General features: G+C 41.6%; 1 protein-coding gene across 1 annotated transcript in view; it reads left to right on the forward strand.

Annotated features, from left to right (window-relative positions):
- The first annotated feature begins 8,155 nt into the window (after positions 1 to 8,155).
- Positions 8,156 to 23,330, forward strand: part of LOC106605685 (formin-2) — a 56,074-nt gene continuing 40,899 nt past the window's right edge. Inside the window, exons 1-3 of the mRNA XM_045696277.1 lie at positions 8,156 to 8,250; positions 9,597 to 9,741; positions 17,680 to 17,764. Coding sequence (XP_045552233.1) covers positions 8,156 to 8,250; positions 9,597 to 9,741; positions 17,680 to 17,764 — 325 coding nt within the window. The remainder of the gene's footprint in view (positions 8,251 to 9,596; positions 9,742 to 17,679; positions 17,765 to 23,330) is intronic.

The following is a 23,330-nucleotide window of genomic DNA, read 5'->3' on the forward strand; positions in this document are numbered from 1 at the left end:
ACAACGACGAGACGGCCTACAGGGAGGAGGTGAGGGCCCTCGGAGTGTGGTGTCAGGAAAATAACCTCACACTCAATGTCAGCAAAACAAAGGAGATAATCGTGGACTTCAGGAAACAGCAGAGGGAGCACCCCCCTATCCACATCGACGGGACAGTAGTGGAGAGAGTAGAAAGTTTTAAGTTCCTCGGCGTACACATCACGGACAAACTGAAATGGTCCAACCACACAGACAGCGTGGTGAAGAAGGCACAGCAGTGCCTCTTCAACCTCAGGAGGCTGAAGAAATTCGGCTTATCACCAAAAACACTCACAAACTTTTACAGATGCACATTCGAGAGCATCCTGTCAGGCTGTATCATCGCCTGGTACGGCAACGGCTCCGCCCATAACCATAAGGCTCTCCAGAGGGTAGTGAGGTCTGCAGAACGCATCACCGGGGGCAAACTACCTGCCCTCCAGGACACCTACACCACCCGTCATAGGAAGGCCAAAAAGATAATCAAGGACAACAACCACCCGAGCCACTGCCTGTTCACCCTGCTATCATCCAGAAGGCGAGGTCAGTACAGGTGCATCAAAGCAGGGACCGAGAGACTGAAAAACAGCTTCTATCTCAAGGCCGTCAGACAGTTAAACAGCCATCACTAACATTGAGTAGCTGCTGCCAACATACTGACTCAACTCCAGCCACTATAATAATGGAAAAATTGATGTAATAAATGTATCACTAGCCACTTTAAACAATGCCACTTCATATAATGTTTACATACCCTACTCATCTCATATGTATATACAGTGCCTTGCGAAAGAAACATAAAGATATAAAACTGTAATTTTTTGTGAAGAATCAACAACAAGTGGGACACAATCATGAAGTGTAACAAAAGTTATTGGATATTTCAAACTTTTTTAACAAATAAACTGAAAAATTGGGCGTGCAAAATTATTCAGCCCCGTTAAGTTAATACTTTGTAGCGCCACCTTTTGCTGTGATTACAGCTGTAAGTCGCTTGGGGTATGTCTCTATCAGTTTTGCACATCGAGAGACTGAAATTTTTGCCCATTCCTCCTTGCAAAACAGCTCGAGCTCAGTGAGGTTGGATGGAGAGCATTTGTGAACAGCAGTTTTCAGTTCTTTCCACAGATTCTCGATTGGATTCAGGTCTGGACTTTGACTTGGCCATTCTAACACCTGGATATGTTTATTTGTGAACCATTCCATTGTAGATTTTGCTTTATGTTTTGGATCATTGTCTTTTTGGAAAACAAATCTCCGTCCCAGTCTCAGGTCTTTTGCAGACTCCATCAGGTTTTCTTCCAGAATGGTCCTGTATTTGGCTCCATCCATCTTCCCATCAATTTTAACCATCTTCCCTGCCCCTGCTGAAGAAAAGCAGGCCCAAACCATGATGCTGCCACCACCATGTTTGACAGTGGGGATGGTGTGTTCAGGGTGATGAGCTGTGTTGCTTTTACGCCAAACATAACGTTTTGCATTGTTGCCAAAAAGTTCGATTTTGGTTTCATCTGACCAGAGCACCTTCTTCCACATGTTTGGTGTGTCTCCCAGGTGGCTAGTGGCAAACTTTAAGCAACACTTTTTATGGATATCTTTAAGAAATGGCTTTCTTCTTGCCACTCTTCCTAAAGGCCAGATTTGTGCAGTATACGACTGATTGTTGTCCTATGGACAGAGTCTCCCACCTCAGCTGTAGATCTCTGCAGTTCATCCAGAGTGATCATGGGCCTCTTGGCTGCATCTCTGATCAGTCTTCTCCTTGTATGAGCTGAAAGTTTAGAGGGACGGCCGGGTCTTCGTAGATTTGCAGTGGTCTGATACTCCTTCCATTTCAATATTATCACTTGCACAGTGCTCTTTGGGATGTTTTAAAGCTTGGGGAATCTTTTTGTATCCAAATCCGGCTTTAAACTTCTTCACAACGGTATCTCGGACCTGCCTGGTGTGTTCCTTGTTCTTCATGATGCTCTCTGCGCTTTAACCTCTTGGGGCTAGGTGGACTAGCGTCCACCTGTCAAATTCAAAATTTTCAAATATTATGTTACACCATTTGAAAGATAAACATCTCCTTAATCTAACCACGTTTTACGATTTCAAAAAGGTTTTACGGCGAAAGCATAAATTTAGAGTATGTTAGGACAGTACATTTACAAGAGTTGTGTGTAATGTTTTGTCAAGTCAAAGACAGGGTCACCAAAACCATAAAACCAGCTAAAATGATACACTAACCTTTTACAATCTCCATCAGATGACACTCCTAGGACATTATGTTAGACAATGCATGCATTTTTAGTTCTATCAAGTTCATATTTATATACAAAAACAGCGTTTTACTATGGCATTGATGTTGAGGAAATCGTTTCCCTCCAATAACCGGCAGTCAAGTCAGCGTCAGAAATTAAATAATTAAAATTAGAAAACATTGTTAAAATATTATATTGTCATTTAAAGAATTATAGATTTACATCTTTTGAACGCAATCAACTTGCCAGATTTAAAAATAACCTTACTGGGAAATCACACTTTGCAATAATCTGAGCACTGTGCCCAGAAAAATACGCGTTGCGATACAGACTAGACGTCATGTTGGGGAGATCTAAAATCGAAAATACTATGTAAATAATCCATTACCTTTGATTCTCTTCATCAGATGTCACTTCCAGGTATCACAGGTCCATAACGAATGTAGTTTTGTTCAAAAAAGCTCATCATTTATGTCCAAAAATCTCCGTCTCGTTAGCACATGATGTAAGCCAGCCGGACTTCTCGTCATGAACGAGGGGAAAAAATATATTTCCGTTCGTTCAAACATGTCAAACGTTGTATAGCATAAATCATTAGGGCCTTTTTTAACCAGAACATGAATAATATTCAAGGTGGACGAATGCATAGCCTTTTATAACGTATTGGAACGAGGGTACCCAACATGAAGTAGCGCGCCAGGTGTCTAATGGGACATCACCGTTCCATGGCTCTTGTTCGGTCAGATCTCCCTCCAGAAGACTCAAAACACTTTGTAAAGGCTGGTGACATCTAGTGGAAGCAATAGGAAGTGCCAAAATATTCCTAAACCCCTGTGTCTTTCAATGGGATAGCTTTAAAGTCAATACAACACATCAGGTATCCACTTCCTGTCAGAAAATGTCTCAGGGTTTTGCCTGCCAAATGAGTTCTGTTATACTCACAGACACCATTCAAACAGTTTTGGAAACTTTAGAGTGTTTTCTATCCATATATAATAAGTATATGCATATTCTAGTTACTGGGTAGGATTAGTAACCAGATTAAATGGGTACATTTTTTACAGAGCCAATACTTTCCCCCCCACCAACAGGTTAAACGGACCTCTGAGACTATCACGGAGCAGGTGCATTTATACGGAGACTTGATTACACACATGTGGATTCTATTTATCATCATTAGTCATTTAGGTCAACATTGGATCATTCAGAGATCCTCACTGAACTTCTGGAGTGAGTTTGCTGCACTGAAAGTAAAGGGGCTGAATAATTTTGCACGGCCAATTTTTCAGTTTTTTATTTGTTAAAAAAGTTTGAAATATCCAATACATTTCGTTCCACTTCATGATTGTGTCCCACTTGTTGTTGATTCTTCACAAAAAATTACAGTTTTATATCTTTATGTTTGAAGCCTGAAATGTGGCAAAAGGTCGAAAAGTTCAAGGGGGCCGAATACTTTCGCAAGGCACTGTACTGTACTCTATACCATCTACTGCATCTTGCCATCTTGATGTAATGTATCACTAGCCACTTTAAACAATGCCACTTTTATATGTTTACATATCCTACATTACTCATCTCATATGTATATACTGTACTATATACCATCTACTGCATCTTGCCTATGCCGTTCTATACCATCACTCATTCATATATATTTATATGTACATATTCTTTTTCATTCCTTTACACTTGTGTGTATAAGGTAATTGTTGTGAAATTGTTAGGTTAGATTACTCGTTGGATATTACTGCATTGTCGGAACTAGAAGCACAAGCATTTCGCTACACTTTCATTAACATCTGCTAACCATGTGTATGTGACAAATAAAATTTGATTTGATTTGATATCTTCAATTTAAGCCTACTAGAAAGTGTGTGCCCTCAGGCCTGGAGGGAAGCAAAAGTTATTCCCTTACCTAAGGAGAGTAAAGCCCCCTTCACTGGCTCAAATAGTTGACCAATCGGCCTGTTACCAACCTTTGTAAACTATTGGGAAAAATGGTGTTTTACCGGATACATGCTAGGTCACTTAGAGCTCCCTCTCCGGCCTCTAGGTCACCAGGCTGCTCGTTATGGGGGCACACCTGTCACCATTATTACGCGCATCAGCGCATAATGACACCTACCCGGACTCCATCAGCTCCTTGATTACCTTCCCTATATATGTCACTCCCTTTGCTTTCTTCCCCAGGCTTCATTGTTTCTGTTTCGTGTCTGTCTGTTGTTCGGGTTTCTTGTTTTGTTTATTGATTAAATTATTCACTCCCTGAACTTTCTTCCTGACTCCCAGCACACACATTACAATACAATGCTATTTTACAGTAAACAAATTGACGACAAACCTTCAGCACGCGTTATAGGGAAGGACATTGAACAAGCACAGCACTATGACTGATGATTGGCTGATAGTCTTGTAGGCACTAAAGTTATACTGCAAGAAGATACTGCAAAGGAATACACTTAATGTCCTAAATGCAAAGCCTTATGTTTGGGGCAATCCAACACAACACTTCACTGACTAACTGCCTCCTTATTTCCAAGCATGGTGGTGGCTGCATCATGTTATGGATATGCTTGACATTGGCATAGACAGGAGTTTTTCAGGATAAAAAGAAATGGAATGGAGTTAAGCACAAGTAAAATCCTAGAGTAAAACCTGCTTCAGTCTGCTTTACACCAGACACTGGGAGAGGAATTCACCTTTCAGCAGGACAATAACCTACAACACAAAGCCAAATCTATACTGGAGTTGTGTACCAAGAAGACAGTGAATGTTCCTGAGTGGCCAAGTTATCATTTTGACTTGAATCTGCTTGAAAATCTATGGCCAGATGTGAAAATTGCTGTCTAGCCATGAACCCCAACACTAACTGTAACAGAGCTTGAAGAACTTTGAAAAGAATATGATTATCTAATGAAAGTATATTAGTGTTTAATTTTTCCTAATTTTTAAAACTTCTTCAGGATCGGTGTCCCTTCCACAGGACGATTGAGCAAATGTAGGCTAATGTGATTAGCATGAGGTTGTAAGTAACAAGGACATTTCCCAGGAAATAGACATATCTGATATTGGCAGAAAGCTTAAATTCTTGTTAATCTAACTGCACTGTCCAATTTACAGTAGCCATTACAGTGAAATAATGCCATGCTATTGTTTGAGGAGAGTGCACAATTTTGAACATAAAAAGTTATTAATAAACAAATTAGGCATATTTGGGCAGTCTTGATACAACATTTTGAACAGAAATGCAATGGTCCATTGGATCAGTCTAAAACTTTGCAAATACACTGCTGCCATCTAGTGGTCAAAATGTATAATGTACCTGGGCTGGAATAATACATTATGGCCTTTCTCTTGCATTTCAAAGATGAGGTGACAAAAAAATGCAAAAGAACGGTTGGTTTTTTCTTTGCATTATTTTTTACCAGATCTATTGTGTGTAATTATTCTACATTCTTTTCACATTTCCACAAACTTCAAAGTGTTTCCTTTCAAATGGTACCAAGAATATGCATATCATTGCTTCAGGGCCTGAGCTACAGGCAGTTAGATTTTGATATGTCATTTCAGGCGAAAACTGTAAAAAAGGGGCGGATCCTTAAGTTAAAGAAATGTCAGATTTTCTTCTCACTTTGACATTACAGAGTATTTTGTGTAGACCGTTGACAAAACATATATATAGAATATGCATATATATATATATATACACTGCTCAAAAAATAAAGGGAACACTTAAAGAACACAATGTAACTCCAAGTCAATCACACTTCTGTGAAATCAAACTGTCCACTTAGGAAGCAACACTGATTGACAATAAATTTCACATGCTGTTGTGCAAATGGAATAGACAACAGGTGAAAATTATAGGCAATTAGCAAGACACCCCCAATAAAGGAGTGGTTCTGCAGGTGGGGACCACAGACCACTTCTCAGTTCCTATGCTTCCTGGATGATGTTTTGGTCACTTTTGAATGCTGGCGGTGCTTTCACTCTAGTGGTAGCATGAGACGGAGTCTACAACCCACACAAGTGGCTCAGGTAGTGCAGCTCATCCAGGATGGCACATCAATGCAAGCTGTGGCAAGAAGGTTTGCTGTGTCTGTCAGGATAGTGTCCAGAGCATGGAGGCGCTACCAGGAGACAGGCCAGTACATCAGGAGACATGGAGGAGGCTGTAGGAGGGCAACAACCCAGCAGCAGGACCGCTACCTCCGCCTTTGTGCAAGGAGGAGCAGGAGAAGCACTGCCAGAGCCCTGCAAAATGACCTTCAGCAGGCCACAAATGTGCATGTGTCTGCTCAAACGGTCAGAAACAGACTCCATGAGGGTGGTATGAGGGCCCGACGTCCACAGGTGGGGTTTGTGCTTACAGCCCAACACAGTGCAGGACGTTTGGCATTTGCCAGAGATTTGCGCCCTGTGCTCTTCACAGATGAAAGGAGGTTCACACTGAGCACGTGACAGACGTGAGCACATTCAACTATGTAAAGAAAAAAGTATTTAATAAGATTTTTTCTTTCATTCAGATCTAGGATGTGTTGTTTAAGTGTTCCCTTAATTTTTTGGAGCAGTATATTTGAATCCCATTTAGTAACACAATAAAATGTGAAGAATTCCATTGGTCATTGTCAGAAGAAGGTAAATTCTTGATATCCTGTTGAGCTTTTTTGCTTGTAATGGTCTCCTGATCTTCACTTAAAAATATTTGAACTGTAAACTCAACACAAACTTTAGAGTAACTATAGACATGGCTGGAATATGTGCATCTAACTCTGGGCTCTGCACTCTTCACAAGGCCTCTTTGGAGCTCATTGAGACTTTGATCGTCTTGTGGGTTAAATCTTCAAAGAGTCTCCCCATCTCTGTTCTATCTACCCAGGAGCTACAAGAATGGAGTCTAGACATGTGGCCTTCCCTGATCCTGACCTTACCCTCAACTTGCAATGATCCATAACCCTACAACCAAACACGCTCAGTTGTGGGTGTTTACCCTTTTCACTCAGGGTGTGGCGTACACTAGATTATTCAAAATATTACTTTTTTGTGAGCATGTGGTATACTAGGTCTAGAAAGCACATTCCTTGAAAAGTGTTAATGTAATCCTGCTTGACAGTTTACATCCTTCAAGAAGGGCTTCAAAACATCACTTCATGTAATATTAATAGAGTGGGTCTGAAATTATTTTTCCTGACAGAATTCGTCAAAGTCAGGGAATCTGTCACAAGAGGATAATGGCAGTGATATTCCAGGGCTGGAGCGGATCATCGATGACTTGAGGATAAAGATTGCAGCACTGGAAATCCAGCATGCATCTCTGGAGATGGAGGTCCACTCTAAGGAGAGTGGGGATAGGGACAATACTGTGGACTTAGGGGGTGTCAACCACAAATGGAAGAAGAGGATGGAGGTTTCCGTACAGACATCACCTGTGAAGGCGGGCTTTAGATTTGAAGTGCCTTTCAAGGGAGGGTCAATCCCCTTCCCAGCCTCTGTCCCACTGATCTCCTCCTCCCTCCCCAACCCTGGCTTTGTCTGTATCTACCAACAGCAGCAGCAGAGTGTTACCCAGCCACCACCTCCCCCCACCCAAGATATACCCCTTCTCTTCTTCCTCCTCCCCCTCACCCTCTACCTCAGCTCTCTGGAGGGCCACCACCCCCCCACCCCCTCTCTCTGGTGGGGGTGGTCCTCCTCCTCCACCCCTTCCTCCTCCTTTACCTGGTATGGGCAGACCCTGTCCCCCACCTCCACCCCCTCGCCTGCAGAGCTTTGGACCTCCACCCCCTCTACCAGGTATGGGCCCCCCTCCTCCGCCCACAACCCCCAGCAGTGGCCCTCCATCTAACCCAGGCTTTGGCCCTCCTCCCCCTCCCGGAGGTTTCATGCCCTCCATGGCCCAGGAGGCTGGTCCCCAGAAGGCCCCCATCGAGCCCCCCATGTCCATGAAGCCTCTCTACTGGACCAGGATCCAGCTGCATTCTAAAAAGTAATTACTAGTCCACTTTAGTCCAATTACTTTAGATATACACTGAGTGTACGAAATAGTACATTTCCAAACATTACATTTGCCTTCAGAATCGCCTCAATTCGTCAGGGAATGGCATTCCACAGGGTTGCTGGCTCATGTTGACTCCAACGCTTCCCACAGTTGTGTCAAGTTGACTGGATGTCCTTTGGGTGGTGGGCCATTCTTGATACACACGGGAAAATGCTAAGCATCAAAAACCCAGCAATGTTGCAGTTCTTGACACAAACCGGTGCGCCTAGCACCTACTACCATAGCCCGTTCAAAGGCACTTAAATCATTTGTCTTTCCTATTCACCCTCTGAATGGCACAGATATAGTACACAATCCATCTCAATCCATGTCACAATCCATTGTCTCAATTGTCTCCTCCACTTCATTTACACTGATTGAAGTGGATTTAACAAGTGACACCAATAAGGGATCATAGCTTTCACCTGGATTCACCTAGTCAAGGAAAGAGGTGTTCTTAATGTTTTGTACACCCAGTGTATATGTTTATCCATAGCTACCTGTTTAGCTTTATGAGAAAACCATCAACATAACTCATGAATGAGAATGCAAAAAATAGAGATTATGGAGGCTTTCCTTACCAAACTATATAAGGGGTTTTCTGCTGAAGATAAAGATCAGCCATGTTATAGAGATGGGAACCCAGTGTAAAATGAGAGAAAATGTGGGAAAAGAGTGTGATGAGATGGTGTTTGAGTTGAAACGGGTGTTGTGATGTGCTTTGGTACTGATGTACTTGGTCCGACTTCACACATAAAGATGTCATGCATGCTATAATACTGTAGTATTGTGACATGTCAGAAGTCCACCTTATAATAACCAGTGGACATAGTGGTGGGTTTATATGAAGTTATTGGAAATGTAATGTACTGTACAGTAGTTGTCTGAAGAGGTACTGTGGTACTGCTCTCTGCATTCTGGGGCTCGGTAAAGCACAACATGTCAGACATTTTGAATTGTAAGTTAGAGGTACACTCTTAGAAAAAAAGGTTCCAAAATGATTCTTTGGCTGTCCCCATTGGAGAACCCATTTTGGTTCCAGGTAGAACCATTTTGGGTTCCATGTAGAACCCTCTGTGGAAAGGGTTTTATATGGAAGCCAAAACTGTTCAACCTAGAACCAAAAGTGTTCTACCTGAAACCAAACAGGGTTCTTCAAAGGGTTATCTTATGGGGACAGCCGAAGAACCCTTTCAGGTTCTAGATAGCACCTTTTTTTGTAAGAGTGCATACATCAACAGGATAAAGATCCAATTATAGAGATGTAATGCAGATCTTTCTGTCTTCTACTTGAGGGATGCAAGTGGTTCTCTGGTCTGGGTGAAGATCGAGGAGCCATCAGTGGATTTTGATGAGTTTGTCGAGTTATTCTCCAAAAGTGCTATGAAGGAGAAGAAGAAGCCAATATCAGACACCATCACCAAGTCCAAGGCCAAACAGGTACTGTACATTGTGTGTGCTTGCGTTTGTCTGTCTGTCTACCCTTGCCTGTCTTTAGTCCCATCCCTGTCTCTGTCTCTTGCTGTCCCTCTCTCCGTCACTCTAATCCCTTGCCTGTGAATGACATGAGGAAGTGATGAACTGTAGCCAGACAGTGATTATGTGGCGTGAGGTCTGCCTCCCCCTGGCTTCCAGGCCCAGTGAGCTGCAGAGCCAGTGAGTGGCGTGTGGCAAATAAACCCACACTGATGACTGGGAGACACTGTGGCAGGCCAGTCTGTCAGGTGGTTCCTCCCCTGAGACTGCTGCTCTGTGGCTCTGACCCAATAGTCTTACATAGCTTCCCATCCTAAGTTTCTTCTGTCCTTTTCTGTCAGCCACTGATCAAAAAGAATTTGATAGATTTAAGTACCATGGTAAAGCACTAGCCGAGCACTTCAGTTCTAAGTGGTCACAGAGGAAGGGAGGATATAAAAGAGGGGTTAGTAGAGTATTGGGACAGAGCCTTGTGTGTGCTTTTCCCTCTAAAGTGACTACCTCTGTGTATTCAGAGGTATACAGACAAACTTGAATGAACGATGAAGAGTAGAACCCCATGCTGGTTCACGTTTCATACTCTCTGTCAGAGCTGCAGTAAAGAAAACACACTATATATACAACGTACACTACCGGTCAAAAGGTTTAGAACACCTACCCATTCAAGGGTTTTCTTTATTTTTACTATTTTCTACATTGTTGAATAATAGTGAAAACCTCAAAACTATGAAATAACACATATGAAATTATGTGGTAACCAGAAATGTGTTAAACAAATCAAAATGTATTTTATATTTGAGATTCTTCAAATAGCCACCCTTTGCCTTGATGACAACTTTGCACACTCTTGGCATTCTCTCAACCAGCTTCACCTACACTCTGCGGTCTGACTCATCCCAAACCATCTCAATTTGGTTGAGGTCGGGGAATTGTGGAGGCCAAGTCATCTGATGCAGCACTCCACCACTCCCTCCTTTTGGTAAAATAGCCTTTACACAGCCTGGAGGTGTGTTGCGTCATTGTCCAATTGAAAAACATATTACAGTCCCACTGAGCCCAAACCAGAAGGGATGGCATATCGCAGCAGAATGCTGTGGTAGCCATGCTGGTTAATAATGTCTTGAATTCTAAATAAATCACAGACAGTGTCACCAGCAAAGCACCCCCACACCATAAAACCTCCTCCTCCATGCTTTACGGTGGGAAATACACATGCGGTGATCATCCATTCACCCACACCACATCTCACAAAGACACGGCGGTTGGAACCAAAAATCTCCAATTTGGACTCCAGACCAAAGGACAAATATATATCGGTCTAATGTCCATTGCTCGTGTTTCTTGGCCCAAACAAGTCTCTTATTTTTATTGGTGTCCTTCAGTAGGGGTTTCTTTGCAACAATTTGACCACGAAGGCCTGATTCACAGTCTCCTCTGAAAAGTTGATGTTAAGACATATCTGTTACTTGAACTCTGTGAAGCATTTATTTGGGCTGCAATTTCTGATGTGCAGTTAACTCTAATGAACTTATCCTCTGAAGCAGAAGTAACTCTGGGTCGTCCATTGCTGTGGCGGTCCTTAGAGCCAGTTTCATCATAGCACTTGATGGATTTTGCGAATGAAGAAACGTTCAAAGTTCTTGATATTTTCCAGATTGACTGACCTTCATGTCTTAAAGTGATGATGGACTGTCGTTTCTCTTTGCTTATTTGAGCTGTTCTTGCCATAATATGGACTTGGTCTTTTACCAAATTGGGCTATCTTCTGTATACCCCCTTACCTTGTCACAACACAACTGATTGGCTCAAACGCATTAAGAAGGAAAGAAACTCCACAAATTAACTTTTAACGAGACACACCTGTGAATTGAAAATGCATTCCAGTTGACTACCTCATGAAGCTGGTTGAGAGAATGCCAAGAGTGTGCAAAGCTGTCATCAAGGCAAAGTGGCTACTTTTGATATGTTTTACACGTTTTTGGTTGCTACATGATTCCATATGTGTTATTTCGTAGTTTTGATGTCTTCACTATTATTCTACAATGTGAAAACAGTAAAGATAAAGAAAAACTCTTGAATGAGTAGGTGTTCTAAAACTTTTGACCGGTAGTGCATGTGTACACCCATTCAAATTATTTCAGCCACACCCGTTGCTGACAGGTGTATAAAATTAAGCACACAGCCATTCAATCTCCATAGACAATCATTGGCAGTAGAAGGGCCTTACTGAAGAGCTCAGTGACTTTCAATGTGACACCGTCATAGGATGCCACTTTTCCAATATGTCTGTTTGGAAAATTTCTGCTCGGCTTGAGTGTCCCCAGTCGACTGTAAGTGCTATTATTGTGAAGTGGAATGTCTAGGAGCAACATCGGCTCAGCCATGAAGTGGTATGCCACACAAGCTCACAGAACGGGACTGCCAAGTGCTGAAGCGCGTAACAATATTCCGTCCTCTGTTGCAACACTCACTATTGAGTTCCAAACTGCTTCTGGAAGCAACGTCAGCACAAGAACTGTTCATTCTTGTGCTGCTGACGGAGCTTCATCAAATGGGTTTCAAGCCTAAGATCACCATGTGCAATGCCAAACGTCAGCTGGAGTGGTGTAAAGTCACCACCATTGGACTCTGGAGCAGTGGAAACGTGTTCTCTGGAGTGATGAATCACGCTTCACCATCTGGCAGTCCGATGGACAAATTTGAGTTTGGCGGAAGCCAGGGGAACGCTACCTGCCCGAATGCATAGTGCCAACTGTAAAGTTTGGTGGAGGAGGAATAAGGGTCTGGTGCTGGTTTTTCATGGTTCGGGCTAGGCCCCTTAGTTCCAGTGAATGGTAATCTTAACACAGCATACAATGACATTCTAGATGATTCTGTCCTTCCAACTTTGTGGCAACAGTTTGGGGAAGGCCCTTTCCTTCCTGTTTCAGCATGACAATGCCTCCGTGCACAAAGCAAGGTCCACACAATCAATCAATCAATCAATCAAATGTATTTATATAGCCTTTCTTACATCAGCTGATGTCACAAAGTGCTATACAGAAACCCAGCTTAAAACCCAAAACAGCAAGCATTGCAGGTGTAGAAGCACGGTGGCTAGGAAAAACTCCCTAGAAAGGCCAAAACCTAGGAAGAAACCTAGAGAGGAACCAGGCTATGAGGGGTGGCCAGTCCTCCTCATGGCTGTGCCGGGTGGAGATTAAAACAGAACATGGCCAAGATGTTCAAATGTTCATAGATGACTAGCAGGGTCAAATAATAATAATCACAGTGGTTGTAGAGGGTGCAACAGGTCAGCACCTCAGGAGTAAATTGGCCATTTGGCCTTTCATAGCCATTCATTCAGAAGTACTCTACTGCTCCTGCTGTCTCTAGAGAGTTGAAAACAGCAGGTCTGGGAAAGGTAGCACGACTGGTGAACAGGTCAGGGTTCCATAGCCGCAGGCAGAACAGTTGAAACTGGAGCAGCAGCAAGACCAGGTGGCCCGGGGACAGCAAGGAGTCATAAGGCCAGGTAGTCCTGATGGCATGTTCCTAGGGCTCAGGTTCTCCGAAATAAAGAAAGAGAGAAAGAAAGAAAGAATTAGAGAGAGCATACTTAAATTCACACAGGACACCGGATACACAGGAGAAATACTCCAAATATAACAGACTGACCCTAGCCCCCCGACACAAACTATTGCAGCATAAATACTGGAGGCTGAGACAGGAGGGGTCGGAAGATACAGAAATGGTTTGTCAAGATTGTTGTGGAAGAGCTTGACTGGCCTGCACAGAGCCATTGACCTTAACCCCATCGAACACCTTTGGGATGAATTGGAATGCCGATTGCTAGTCAGGCCTAATCGCCCAACATCAGTGCCCAACCTCACCGATGCTCTTGTGGCTGAATAGAAGCAAGTCCCCACAGCAATATTCTAACATCTAGTGGGAAGCCTTCCCAGAGGAGTGGAGGCTGTTATTGAAGCAAAGAGGGGACCAACTCCATATTAATGCCCAAGATTTTGGAATTAGATGTTTGACGAGCAGGTGTCCACATACTTTGGTCATATGGGTGGATTCAATCAACCAACCGACCATACAACATTCATCACTTTGATATGAACAATAATTTTCATGGTAATAATGTCATAACATTTGTAAAGCATTTGTATGCATTACTCGAAAATGCTAAACCTGTCTCTTACAGTATATCTTCTCATGTCCCAGATTGTACTGGATAAACAGCATGTCTTGTTCAACATATGCGTTGTTATCATCTTTCTGCCCTTTCAGACCTTCTCCCTTTGTTGTGGGTGAATATGTGCCTACATATCAGAGTGGACTGGCGACTTTACGCTTTATTAGCCCACTTTGTTATGCTTAATGTTAGATGTGAAACTGTAGAGAAAGAATACTGTACTCAGGCCTTAAGTTTTAGTTGCATTATCAGAAGTCTGTTTCTCTTCTGCCTCTGATTACTTTTTCATATTAACAAATGTTGTTTTGTTATAATTTATTCTCTTGTATGGTCTAATGGAGACCAAATTTGCCCTCTGGCATGTTATGCAGAGCTTTGTGGGTTTCGTAGAAATCGGTGTTGACCAACGATGAAAACACCGTATTATTGGAAAGATTGACTCATGACATAAATACAATATCAAAAGATGTAAATAAAGATCTTTTTAAACCAGGGATTCAAATTCTGCACGTGGTTTGTATGAAAACTGAAATCCTTTTTATTTCTATTATTATCAATCGAACCATATTCACGTACAGTGGGGGAAAAAAGTATTTGATCCCCTGCTGATTTTTGATCCCCAACGCTGTAATCGCTGCCAAAGGTGCTTCCACAAAGTACTGAGTAAAGGGTCTGAATACTTATGTAAGTGTAATATTTCAGTTTTACATTTTTTTATACATTTGCAAAAATGTATAAAATCTTGTTTTTGCTTTGTCATTACGGGGTATTGTATTGTCAGAAAGGTTATAAATTGATTTGCATTTTAATGAGGGAAATAAGTATTTGACCGCCACTCAGTCAGAAAGATTTCTGGCTCCCAGGTGTCTTTTATACAGGTAACGAGCTGAGATTAGGAGCACACTCTTAAAGGGAGTGCTCCTAACCGCAGCTTGTTACCTGTAAAAAAGACACCTGTCCACAGAAGCAATCAATCAATCAGATTCCAAACTCTCCACCATTGCCAAGACCAAAGAGCTCTCCAAGGATGTCAGGGACAAGATTGTAGACCTACACAAGGCTGGAATGGGCTACAAGACCATCGCCAAGCAGCTTGGTGAGAAGGTGACAACATTTGGTGCGATTATTCACAAATGGAAGAAACACAAAATAACTGTCAATATCCCTCGGCCTGGGGCTCCAAGCAAGATCTCACCTCGTGGAGTGGCAATGATCATGAGAAAGGTGAGGAATCAGCCCAGAACTACACGGGAGGATCTTGTCAATGATCTCAAGGCAGCTGGGACCATAGTCACCAAGATAACAATTGGTAACACACTATGCCGTGAAGGACTGAAATCCTGCAGCGCCCGCAAGGTCCCCCTGCTCAAGAATACATATACATGCCCGTCTCAAGTTTGCCAATGAACATCTGAATGACTCAGAGGACAACTGGTGAAAGTGTTGTGGTCAGATGAGACCAAAATAGAGCTCTTTGACATCAACTCAACTCGCCGTGTTTGGAGGAGGAGGAATTCTGCCTATGACCCCAAGAACACCATCTCCACCGTCAAACATGGAGGTTGAAATATTATGCTTTGGGGGTGTTTTTCTGCTAAGGGGACAGGACAACTTCACTGCATCAAAGGGACGATGGACGGGGCCATGTACTTCCCTCAGCCAGGGCATTGAAAATGGGTCATGGATGGGTATTCCAGCATGACAATGACCCAAAACACACGGCCAAGGCAACAAAGGAGTGGCTCAAGAAGAAGCACATTAAGGTCCTGGAGTGGCCTGTCCAGTCTCCAGACCTTAATCCGATAGAAAATCTGTGGAGGGAGCTGAAGGTTCGAGTTGCCAAATGTCAGCCTCGAAACCTTAATGACTTGGAGAAGATCTGCAAAGAGGAGTGGGACAAAATCCCTCATGAGATGTGTGCAAACCTGGTGGCCAACTACAAGAAACGTCTGACCTCTGTGATTGCCAACAGGGGTTTTGCCACCAAGTACTAAGTCATGTTTTGCAGAGGGGTCAAATACTTATTTCCCTCATTAAAATGCAAATCATTTTATAACATTTTTGACATGTGTTTTCTGGATTTTTTTGTTGTTATTCTGACTCTCACTGTTCAAATAAACCTGCTATAAAAATTATAGACCGATCATTTCTTTGTAAGTGGGCAAACGTACAAAATCTGCAGGGGATCAAATACTTTTTTCCCCCACTGTAAGGAAAACGTTTTTTGAATGCTCAATTTAGTGTAAATTAATAAAACAGTTTATGATTAAAGTGTTATTATATTCTCCAGGGGAAGTTATTCTGTAGATCCTGTAAAAATGATATACAATGTGATATAATGATCTTCACTATGAACTCATCAGACAATATTATCTGCAGTGTATTACCACCATTATGCATCTATAATTGCTCATGCTGTGTGTCTTTTAGCATTGAAATTAAATTATGTTATGTCCACAGTGTGTTTGGACACCATTTAGCTAAATATATAGGCAGGAGTTCAATGATGTAACTGACTACATGTTCAATTATTTATTTTTTAATCTCCACTGTGGGTTGTGTGATCTGGAGCACATCAAAGTGGTATGCCTGAGGCTGGGGTTTACTATCTACACTCACCACACAGCCTTATTACCCAGCAGTCACTCTGCATACGCAGCCTGACTGTGGTCACAGGGAGAATCTACTGTAAACCATACAGGTGTACTATCTTAATTGAATCACTCTGTTGTCACAGACAATTGTCCTGAACAGCAGGAAATGCACACTTGTAGTGTATTCTAGGTTATAAAGGCTTCTAAAGTTTGTAATTTCCAATTTAAAATGTCAGACTTGATTTGTCCTAACTAAAAATCAACCCCTACAAAAATGTCAATGAATTATAATCCACATATTAATTCAGATGCCCATGTCCTGTTGCGGCAGGATTATTTTCATGTTGTGATAAACTGGTCAAATTAAGATTGAACATCTGTACTGTACATGATACTGTCCATGGCTGTTGGGTGTTGGTTTATTAATATATATTTAAATATATATTGAAACTTCATCAGCAGTTGTAAATGTATGTATGATTTACTTGGCACATAGTGACATATAGTAAAAGTGAGTGATGATGGATAATTATTGTACAAGATAAACAATATTTAGAGACTCCACAATCTTAAGCAGTTAACTTAAGATATTTGTGATCTGTCAATCTATTCTCACATTGTTGTTGTGACATTTGACTTTTAAATACTCAAATGTCTTGCCATTGATACCCAACCTGCAATTTGTGGTTTGTGTAAAACGTAATTTGATGAACATCTAATCACAGAAAAAAGAGCACAATGAACGTATACTACTGTATATTTAGTGGGAAATATTTGGAAATGCTTTCCTACTTATCACCATATGAACTGCATTATCAGCGTGACGGGTTCAAGTGATAAATAAGTCGAGATGTCTCTAAGATCTACAAATTCTAGATCCCCTCATCGAAAATATGATATATGTGGAGAACTGAACTAGAAGGGAAAATTGACAATCATTAAAATCGACTAGACAAGTTTATAATTTGCATAATGTTTGTGGGATAAGTGGCAACAATTCATTTCCAATAAAATGAAAAGATAAAGGGAGATAGAGATTCAGTTTTGGCCTGTTTTGGACTTATTCTAAAGCTTGACCCTTTTCCCTTCTCTGTTCTCTCTTTGCTCTCTATTCTCTCTCTCTCTCAGGTGGTGAAGCTGTTGAACACTGTTGAACAGAACGTGGGGATCCTCATGTCCAGCATCCACTTGAACATGAAGGACATCCAGAATGGTGAGTGGTGATGCTCCACCTCAACCCACCTCACTCAACACAGCATCGTGAAATCATTGCAAGCAGTTTTGCCCAGGTAGTTTCCGCAACTCAAGTTTCTCGGACAATGCATTGACCTCTCAACACTATATATATTTTATATATATATACATTATTGTTTTTAAATGTTTTACTCCTTTTTCTACCCAATTAGTTCTTACAGTCTTGTCCCATCACTGCAACTCCCATACGGACTTGGGATAGCCGAAGGTCGAGAGCCGTGCGTCCTCCGAAACATGACCCCGCCAAGCAGCACTGCTTTACTTCTTGACACACTGCTCGCTTAACCTCTCTGGGCCAATGGGACGTTTGGGTCCCACCCTAGTCAACAGCCAGTGGAATTGCGTGGCACAAAATACAAATACCTCAAAAATGCTATAACTTCAATTTCTCAAACATATGACTATTTTACACCATTTTAAAGATAAGACTCTCGTTAATCTAACCACGTTGTCCGATTTCAAAAAGGCTTTACAGCGAAAGCAAAACATTAGATTATGTCAGGAGAGTACCCTGCCAAAAATAATCACACAGCCATTTTCAAAGCAAGCATATATGTCACAAAAACCAAAACCACAGCTAAATGCAGCACTAACCTTTGATGATCTTCATCAGATGACACTCCTAGGACATTATGTTATACGATACATGCATGTTTTGTTCAAGTTCATATTTATATCAAAAAAACAGATTTGGGAGACTCTCTGAATGTTCTTGAGTGGCCCGGCCAGAGCCCGAACTTGAACCCGATCAAACATATCTGGAGAGACCTGAAAATAGCTGTGCAGCAATGCTCCAAATCCAACCTGACAGAGCTTGAGAGGATCTGCAGAGATTAATGGGAGATACTCCCCAAATACAGGTGTGCCTGTATACCCAAGAAGACTCAACGCTGTAATTGCTGCCAAAGGTGCTTCCACAAAGTACTGAGTAAAGGGTCTGAATACTTATGTAAGTGTAATATTTCAGTTTTAAATTTTTTATACATTTGCAAAAATGTATAAAATCTTGTTTTTGCTTTGTCATTATGGGGTATTGTGTGTAGATTGATGAGGGAATTTCTTTTAATTATCCAAAAAGTCAAGGGGTCTGAATACTTTCCGAATGCACTGTATGTGTTACAAGGTTATTATAGTAAACTTAAAATTAAATTAAAACGAAAACTAATCATGAAAAAAACTATTTAATAAACTGAAATAAAATGTATCAACAAACTTGTTGGAAAAAAAACAACTATACTGAAACTAAAGTACAATAAAAACCATCATGAATTACGGTCCTTTTAAAAAAAAACATGTTTTATGTTTAGCAAACATTTTACGAGGTTTTCAAGTTATTATTTCTTATGGAGTTTTCAAACTCCTGAATCTGTCAGGTCACATTGAGATTGGGCGCGTTTGAGTTGTAAGGCTGACTATAGACAAAAGTCCAGGAGTGAAGTTGGTGGAGATGTAACTGCGACAGCCAAAATTCAGACACTGCTGTGGTCTCCAACCCCCATAACGCATACTCACAAACTGAAATATGTGTGTACATTGTATATGTGTACTTAGTGAGAGAGGGAGAAAGCCTCAAATATCACATTAGTTTCCAGATATCCACATCGAATCCCAAATGGACCCCTAAGCCCTACTCCCTATCAACTTGTGGACATCTGAGAGGATTTGAATGGTATGAGCAACATGGTGAAACTTCCACATAGCCTATCAGGGGTCAAGATGGACCTATTACCATATATCTTACACCTGTCAAATCCTCTTGGATCTCCACAAGTGTGTAGGGTTTAGGGGTCCATTTGGGATTGCTCTCCACTGTATACACGAATCGCGGCAAATATGGTTCCTGTTTCAGTCATATCTTTGATCACATTCCCATGGGTCAAACCAAAAAAAACTAATGGTTTGTTGGCAATAGAATCTCCCACAATACAGGCCATGGCTGCAAGATGAAGTTGTTGAAGAGCGTGACCGCTGATCATGTTATTTTTGTAAGTTCGTACAGTTGTGGTCGGAAGTTTACATACACCTTAGCCAAATACATTTAAACTCAGTTTCTCACAATTCCTGACATTTAATCCTAGTAAAAATTCCCTGTCTTAGGTCAGTTAGGATCACCACTTTTCTTAAGAATGTGAAATGTCAGAATAATAGTAGAGAATGATTTATTTCAGCTTTTATCAATACGTTCCCAGTGGGTCAGAAGTTTACATACACTCAACTAGTATTTGGTAGCATTGCCTTTAAATTGTTTAACTTGGGTCAAACATTTTGGGTAGCCTTCCACTAGCTTCCCACAATAAGTTGGGTGAATTTTGGCCCATTCCTCCTGACAGAACTGGTGTAACTGAGTCAGGTTTGTAGGGTTCCTTGCTCGCACACGCTTTTTCTGTTCTGCCCACAAATTGTCTATGCAATTGAGGTCAAAGCTTTGTGATGGCCATTCCAATATCTTGACTTTGTTGTCCTTAAGCCATTTTGCCAGAACTTTGGAAGTATGCTTGGGGTCATTGTCCACTTGGAAGACCCATTTGCGACCAAGCTTTAACTTCCTGACTGATGTCTTGAGATGTTGCTTCAAAATATCAACATCATTTTCCATCCTCATGATGCCATCTATTTTGTGAAGTTCACCAGTCTCTCCTGCAGCAAAGCACCCCCACAACATGATGCTGCCACCCCCGTGCTTCACGGTTGGGATGGTGTTCTTCGGCATGCATGCCTCCCCCTTTTTCCTGCAAACATAACGATGGTCATTATGGCCAAACAGTTCTATTTTTGTTTCATCAGACCGGTGGACATTTCTCCAGAAAGTATGATCTTTGTCCCCATGTGCAGTTGCAAACCGTAGTCAGGCTTTTTTATGGCGGTTTTGGAGCAGTGGCTTCTTCCTTGCTGAGCGGCCTTTCAGGTTATGTCGATATAGGACTCGTTTTACTGTGGATATAGATACTTTTGTACCTGTTTCCTCCAGCATCTTCACAAGGATCTTTGGTGTTGTTCTGGGATTGATTTGCACTTTTCACCCCAAAGTACGTTCATCTCTAGGAGACGAAACGCGTCTCCTTCCTGAGCGGTATGACGGCTACGTGGTCCCATGGTGTTTATACTTGCGTATTATTGTTTGTACAGATGAACGTGGTACCTTCTGGCGTTTGGAAATTTCTCCCAAGGATGAACCAGACTTGTGGAGGTCTACAATTTTTTTCTGAGGTCTTGGCTGATTTCTTTTGATTTTCCCATGATGTCAAGCAAAGAGGCACTGTGTTTGAAGGTAGGCCCTGAAATACATCCACAGGTACACCTCCAATTGACTCAAATTATGTCAATTAGCCTATCAGAAGCTTCTAAAGCCATGACATCATTTTCTGGAATTGTCTTAGCTGTTTAAAGGCACAGTCAACTTAGTGTATGTAAACTTCTGACCCACTGGAATTGTGAAACAGTGAATTATATGTGAAATAATCTATCTGTAAACAATTGTTGTAAAAATTATTTGTGTCATGCACAAAGTAGATGTCCTTACCGACTTGCCAAAACTATAGTTTGTTTACTAGAAATTTGTGGAGTGGTTGAAAAACAAGTTTTAATGACTCCAACCTAAGTGTATGTAAATTTCCGAATTCAACTGTAGGTGCAAGTTAGCCAATATTTATCCCCATAATGCAACACACCTTGAAAGGTGATGACCAATAATGGTCATCGACTTCACAAATTTTTTTGGGGTACTTTTTACCCCCAATTTAGTGATATCCAATTGGTAGTTACAGTCTTGCCTCTTCGCTGCAACTAACGAAACACTACCCTGCCAAGCTGCACTGCTTCTTGACACACTTCCCGCTTAACCTGGAAGCCAGCCGCACCAATGTGTCAGAGGAAACACTGTACAACTGTCGACAGGTGTCAGTGTGCATGCGCCCGCCCCGCCACAGGAGTCCCTAGAGCGCGATGGGACAAGGACAACCCGGCCGTCCAAACCCTCCCCTAACCCATATGACGCTGGGCCAATTGTGCGCAGCCTCATGGGTCTCCAGGTCGCAGCCGGCTGCGGCACAGCCTGGGATTGAACTCAGGTCTGTAGTGACGCCTCTAGCACTGCGATGAACTGCCTGGCTAGTGGGAGGCACTATTTATCAAAAAATCATTAGGGAACTTTTGGTTGATCCATGTCAACGTGACCGAAGACGTCTAAACAGGAACCGATTCTAAAGCTACAGGCAGAACAAAATGAAAGTGAAAAAAAACATTCAATCCCCACTTGGTCCACTTATCTCACGTAGACAGATTTTTGGCGAGGATTTACCGCTTTGCCTCTTCCTCTCTGATTTAGCTCTCACACAGTCACACAGAGTATCTACGCATGTGCACTGGTGCGTTTCACGCTGCTACAACTTGGTAGCTATGGACCAAAACAGCTGAGAAGTTTAGCCTTGAAGTTCAAAGTTGTTGAGGAAATTGACCCACTACTACTGTTTACTTTGTGCATCAGGGTAACAATTAAGTACATTACTGTCATTGTTTTCAAATAAAATTGGAAAAAAGGTAAAGAAAATTGCTTCTTAGCAAAGTGAAATTTCTGAAGCAAGAATTTTGCTAAGACTGTCTGGGAGTGGTCTGAGTGGGGAGTGGAAAACAGAAAACTATGTGTTATTTGCAGAGATGTTTGGAACTCTCTTTTTATTATTGGTCTCTTAACTAATTTACCGCCTGGTGATGTCTCCTGACAGGCCAAAACTCCATTCCACCAAAACAGGTTGAAATTCCAGCTCTTACATTTTTATTTAACTAGGTAGGTCAGTTAAGAACAAATTCTTATGTTCAATGACGACCTACCCCGGCCAAACCCAGACGATGCTGGGCCAATTGTGCACCGCCCTATGGGACTCCCAATCACGGCCGGATGTGATACAGCCTGGATTTGAACCAGGAACTGTGATGACAACTCTTGCAATGAGATGCAGTGTGTTAAACTGCTGCGCCACTCGGGAACGCTCTTTTAGTGTGTAAATATATATAAAACACATAAAAATCACGTTTTTGACTGCACTGGGACTTTAAACCTAACCTATGACCTGACACATCAACATATGCATTGCTGCCCCACCGTGGCAAGAAGGGACATCGCAAAAACTACACATCATAAATGTCTCCTAGCCTCCCACGCACAGGCTACATTCTGACCCTAACACTAAAACTGAAACGAAATAGAAATCTAAAACGAAATAGATTTTTTTAAATAAAACTTTTATTAAAATAACAACTAGTAAATCAGATCTGAAAATGAACAAACTAAACTTAATGAAAAATAATAATAATCTTAAAATGAATAAAAATAAAAACTAATATTAAAGCACAAAACTATAAGCTTGATGTGTTACCCTCAAATGAGAGGCCTCATTATTGGGTTATCACTAGACTTTGAAGTATAAAGGATGTATGATTATCTTTGTCTCTGTGTTTCCATCTTTCATTTAGTTTACTATATTCTCTTTTATCCTGCTCCTCTGATTGCCTCGTCATTCATCCCTCAT

The sequence above is a fragment of the Salmo salar genome, chromosome ssa01 (genome assembly GCF_905237065.1).
Source record: "Salmo salar chromosome ssa01, Ssal_v3.1, whole genome shotgun sequence".
NCBI lineage: Eukaryota > Metazoa > Chordata > Actinopteri > Salmoniformes > Salmonidae > Salmo > Salmo salar.